At 37.8% G+C, this 5,805-nt stretch overlaps 1 protein-coding gene across 1 annotated transcript in view; it reads left to right on the forward strand.

Moving 5' to 3' along the window:
- The first annotated feature begins 295 nt into the window (after positions 1 to 295).
- LOC139123244 (caspase-7-like) overlaps positions 296 to 5,805 on the forward strand; it is an 8,090-nt gene continuing 2,580 nt past the window's right edge. Inside the window, exons 1-4 of the mRNA XM_070689372.1 lie at positions 296 to 478; positions 889 to 1,120; positions 3,076 to 3,353; positions 4,083 to 4,258. Of these exons, the coding sequence (XP_070545473.1) occupies positions 463 to 478; positions 889 to 1,120; positions 3,076 to 3,353; positions 4,083 to 4,258 (702 nt within the window). The 5' untranslated portion in view covers positions 296 to 462. The remainder of the gene's footprint in view (positions 479 to 888; positions 1,121 to 3,075; positions 3,354 to 4,082; positions 4,259 to 5,805) is intronic.

A 5,805-nucleotide genomic window follows, 5' to 3' on the forward strand; every position in this document is an offset into this window, starting at 1 on the left:
TTGTAAGTTTGATTAAGTCGACTTAATATTATGCCGTTTTTGACCTAAGGGTGTCAAGACTTCTCTCTCCGGTCACGTGTTAACATATGTATTATGATAGACACATGCCTCAAATTAGTACAGAACTATTTTTTTACATTCTTACGTATCTTCCGAATTCTGACACAACTTAGGTGTCGGTGACGCTACAATTCGCGGTAAACGCCTACACATTATATGTCCACTGCTGCATACCTCTGCCTGACATTGTAATCACCTGGTAGATATTTAAGCAAAGCTCACAATGACACCTGTCTTACATTAACCCGACTGTCCGTAGAGTTCACACAAACAATCGGAAATCTACCGATTGTTCTCGAAGATAACGTGTCAGATAAACACAGCAAATTGGAACTTGTTGAAACAACACCACTGACTAAACTGTGTCGGTCTGCCTACAACTAACTTTCAGAACAGAAAACAATGGCAGAGGATGGGGGTATGTACTTCTTATCCAACAAAGTTAATTCAATACGACCTTATAAATTGAGCTGACCAAAATCGATGATATCTGCTTCTCCGTTGTATTAAGTACCGGCTCACTTCACGCCGAATCTGCAAGTCTGTACGAAGTTCATGTTTTGATGTCAGTTTAATCTGAATTCATCCATGGCCGGTCTGTTCAAATACATATTTGAGCCTCGATTATGTCTGCTTATTTTTACAATCTTATTATTTAGCTGAATCGTACATCATACATAAGGCATGGCGGTAAATGCGGTCAGATACATGTAGTATAAAACAAACCTAAATTCGTTCATTATTTAATATTCGACGGATGCTGCATTGCATGTTACCGTCAGCACGAGTCAGTTGTTGCTCAAAACCGCTTCGGCATTTTCTTTACAGGCTTTACCGATATATTAGAAAGAGACGGATTGGAATCGACCGTGAATGGGAAGGGTTGTGCCAAAGGTACAGACGATGTCACCGATACAGCCTACAACAGCGGTGGGGATAAACAGAACACACGGAACGGCACTTCTGGTGCCGGAAAGACACCGTCCCATAAAAGCCAAGACAGTAATACCGGAGAAATGACTTCAGCCGATGACGTCGACGCCAAGTTCAACTTATTCGGGTAACTTGAATTTTGATAAAATGGATTTCGGTTGCTAATAATTTTACTTTTAGCTTTAAATACAATGAATTACGTTTTAACAGACATTTTTCTGTCTCTGCTATCTAACACAGATACATTTTGCCCTTCCATATGCTGTCCTTCACAGATATGGGCCCATTGTATTTCAATTCTTGTTCTGTTGAGTCGGGTTTTCACAATGTTTGCATCACCTGTACGTATCTATAGCCATTCAAGACTAATTTACAGATAAAAAGTAATTGACTGACAGTTCTGATACGTAACAGTAACTACCCTCATCAGTAGAACGCAACGTGTGAGCGCGAGCGTTTGTCCTTCAGGTAATGTGAACTGACTAATTTTAAGCCCAGGGGGTAATCAATTAGCTGCTCATAATTTGGCAGATCGTCCATGTAGCCGACACGAACACGAAGTGTCTGTTACCGGCTACCAAAAACTATGAAAAATAGTAAAGAATGAGCTACAAAATCACTATCAGTTTTAAGTTGAAGGTAGAATAAGTCTGTGCCTTTGTATAAAATACTATAAAAATAGTAGAAAGTGAGCAACCAGCTGAAAGTTGTCGAGAAGACCTTTACCGCATATCATTTGCATCTCATTGTCGGCTACATGGACTGTGTGCCCATAATTTGCCCTTCATCTGAATTTTTTTTAGACTTACCCACCCGCACTTAAACTTCATTTTTACCCACTCCTCATATATTTTTGCCTGTTTCCCCTCCCCAATGTGAATTTTTGAAGCTCCCCTACCCTGTGGTGAAAAAATCTTGTCGATTTCCCTTACCCTGGAAAAAATTTCCCCTTAAAATTTCATCATTCCGCTGCAGACATGAAGCTCCGCTGCTTTGAGATGAAAAAACTGTCGATTTTCCCCATATTTAATTTTATAAATAGGCTTAACTTCCCCTCTCCTCGTTTATTCCACAACCCCAATCAACCGATATCTGCCCAGCCCGACAAAAACTAAAATCTGCTCCCTGCCAGCTAAAAATATGTCCCTTGCCCAAGTAAAATTTAAAATTTCCCCTGCCCTCAAAAAATTCCTCCCGGAATAGCTTTTTCGATGAATAGCTCCGTTGGTTGCACCTGTGTCCTTCCGTCGCTAAAATAAGAATGCGACATACATATAGCTATTTGTAAGTTGCAACTGGTAGATGTGTCATGAAGACTGCTAACTACATAACTATGTCGTACGTGGTCTCATGGTATGCGCATGATGACAAAAATAAACCCACTCTTTAAATGTTAACTTTATCATTGTTACAAAGACTGCATGGCACACTGAAATTCAAATAGTGAAAAAATGTGTTGTTTTGTCAATGGATCTATTGTTATATCCGAAACGAAGAACATGTTTGACCAATGACATAATGTTTACATTTTGATGGAGTTCAGTGGATATGGTCGGTATTTATTTGAAAATATTGCCTAAGCTTGCCAGTATTTGGTGTGGGCTCAATGTAGTTATTCAAAATATAGGCTACTGTACAGACATACTTCTTGCAAGATTTTCAAGACTTTAAAATTTAGAACAAAAATGAATTAATGGCCATGACCATTAATTCATTTTCGCCATGGTTTCATTTAATTTATCTAAAATCAGGGTCGAATATAAGCATGGTCATCCATTCAATCTGTATCTTTCAACATGTGAGACAATATAAGTAATATCTCGTATCAAACAAAATTCTGTCCCTTTAATACGTTGCATAGCTAGCTCTCTCAAAATTCAATACTCAACATATGATACAGAGCTACCTTTTACCTTGTACTCCCACAATGTCTGAATAAAATTTCAACTCATCGTTGATTTTTTGATGTTTCATGATGCTAAAAAGTCCAAAGATGCCCAAGAAACAGCATTAATGTCAAGATATAATACCATAAATTAAACGATCGACATTCAAACTTGCCATGTATATATTGCATTCTAGTTTCAGCAAAAAATCCAAAAACAAGGGAAAGAAGATGGAAGTACACTCAGAACAGGCAAGACAAATCAACCAAAATCCAGACGAATACTATATGTCACACCGCAAGAGGGGACGTGCGATCATTATCAACATCGAAAATTTCAATAACAACATAGAAAGCAGACAAGGTACTGGAGTCGATGCTAAAAACCTCAGACGCACCTTCTCCAAGCTTGGTTTCTTTGTCGATATATACGACGATTTATCTGTGTTAGAAATCAATGATCTGCTTCAAAAAGGTACGATATTCTTTTACGAAAGAGATTTACCGATAATAGCAGGATTGGGCATATCTTCGCAGGCTGAAAGTGCGTCGGTTCACGTATCGTCTTGTGAAGACCCGTTTGGAAAACCGTAGAGAATATTGTACTAGTATTTACTGTGGACCTCCGAAAACTTGACCTTCAGAGCTTAAAATTAATTTCATCCTCTCTCAATTTTAAACGTCAATTTTTTCGCTGTCTCCAGACTTTTTCGTCGTGGTTGAGAACAAGTTTACGATTAACTCTCTCTCAGCGAAATATGATAAAAACTTGTAAAAACACTTGAAGAGATGAGTGGCAGTAGTACAGACGACATCATGTATAGTGCAAAAATGCATAACCAAACCACATATTATATGCATAACCAACCACATATTATCTATCTATCTATCTATCTATCTATCTATCTATCTATCTATCTATCTATCTATCTATCTATCTATCTATCTATCTATCGAGAGAGAGAGAGAGAGAGAGAGAGAGAGAGAGAGAGAGAGAGAGAGAGAGAGAGAGAGAGAGAGAGAGAGAGAGAGAGAGAGAGTGTTTTTGGGTTGGAGGTTAAAAATTGCGTTTATAGAAAGCATTAGATCACCCTCTGTGTAAATGGACACAGGAAGTTGTTGTAATACTATAAGTGGTAGAATATTTTAACTAATTGCTAATTATCTTTTAAATCGTCTTTTTACCTAACATTAAACATTCCAGTTGCTAATGAAGACCATAGCAACAGTGATTGTATTGCGATAAGCATATTGTCTCACGGCGACCAGGATTGCATATACGGTCGAGATGGACCAACAACAGTTGACATTATCACAGGATATTTCAAGGGTGACGTCTGTCCGTCACTGGCCGGCAAACCCAAACTGTTTTTCATTCAGGTATGTTTGTAGCTACATAAATTTCTAAAGGCTTCTCATTTAACATGAAAAGTATACCAAAATATTGCTATGTTGGCAGCGGATAAATTCTTTATCTGGCGATGTGCTGTACAGTCGGTTTTCTTGCATTGGTTCCCCATGGAACTTCAAATACCCATTTCGCATTAAAACGATTCCGTCACTCGATAATTCTGTGTCCATGTAAAAATAGGACTTAGAAAAAATAAAGTCACAAATGATTAAAGCGTGTTTACTTCCAGCACATGACTTGAGATAACAGACTGATTGATACTGATATTGTTTACAATACTTCAACACGCTGCCGTATTTCCGAAAAAGATTGATGTGTTTTTGATCCAAAGCTTTTAATCTGACCTGGATCTCATGGCATGCATCGACCTGACAATCAAACGTAGGTTTTCAGCGCGACAAACAACATCAACTAGAGACTGTTCTTATTAAATGAAAAAATGTGATTGCTCTTTACTTCGGCGACTAAAATAATCCGTGTTCTTGGACTTCATGAGTATTTACACGAAACATTAGGTCCTGAGATTTGTGTGTTGACAGAACTCTTTTGTTTTTTTCTGATCCTCATTGTCCCATGACTTCGCTGTTCAGCCCTGTCACCGGACTTTGATCTGTCGAGAGGATGTGTTTGTCAGGTCTTTTGGCGGCTGCCAACGAACAATACTGAATTATCGTGACTGTGGGCATTGTGCTGTTGTCTCACGGACTACATAAATTAAATTATTACCGAGAAAAACTTTGAAAACAATGAGTAATTTTAAAGGCTTGTTCACGTGATGTGAACTCATGATCCAGCCATCATTCACTTATGAATAGATTTATACAGTATCACATGGCATTCATGCGATGAAATAGGACAATGGCTGTAAATCTGAAGAGTACAATTTACCACTTTTTTCTGGAAAAAGTAAAGTTTCATCTTGTCTCTAATAAAGTGGTTGATATGCCCTGTAAACACAACACATGGTGTACAATATAGAATGTTCTACTTGAGACATGACTTGCATTCGAGATTAAAATTCAGTTGTCCAAAATAGCATTTGAGTGTATATACACATGCAAGATGTGTTGATATCTTGACAACTCAACGATTCGACGTGATTTTAGTAGAGTTGACCACGAAACTGTTTTTGTACACAGAACAAAGCTAACAGAAAAGGCATCGGGAGTCAAATATAAATTGAGCTTTAACACGATTGGTCAAAAAAAGTAAACAAAAATTTATTGCCAATAAAATTACTTATAATAAAATGACTTATTTTCCTATGCAAATTCTATGAACATGGGCAGCAAAATTGGATTTGCAACAGATTGATTTGACGGGGCAAATCTTATGTCATGGTCATTTTCAGTTGATAGCATGAAGTAAGGAAGACAGTGGCAAGTAAACTCGTTACCCAGTCAGAAGTCTGGTGCGGCATCACCCACCATTCATAATTGTCCGAGGATTTACTATTAAGCGAAACGCAAGACGTTTAACGAAATCGTTTTTTGCGAAGGCATATATATCCATAACA

The sequence above is a fragment of the Ptychodera flava genome, chromosome 22 (assembly GCF_041260155.1).
Source record: "Ptychodera flava strain L36383 chromosome 22, AS_Pfla_20210202, whole genome shotgun sequence".
Lineage (NCBI taxonomy): Eukaryota > Metazoa > Hemichordata > Enteropneusta > Ptychoderidae > Ptychodera > Ptychodera flava.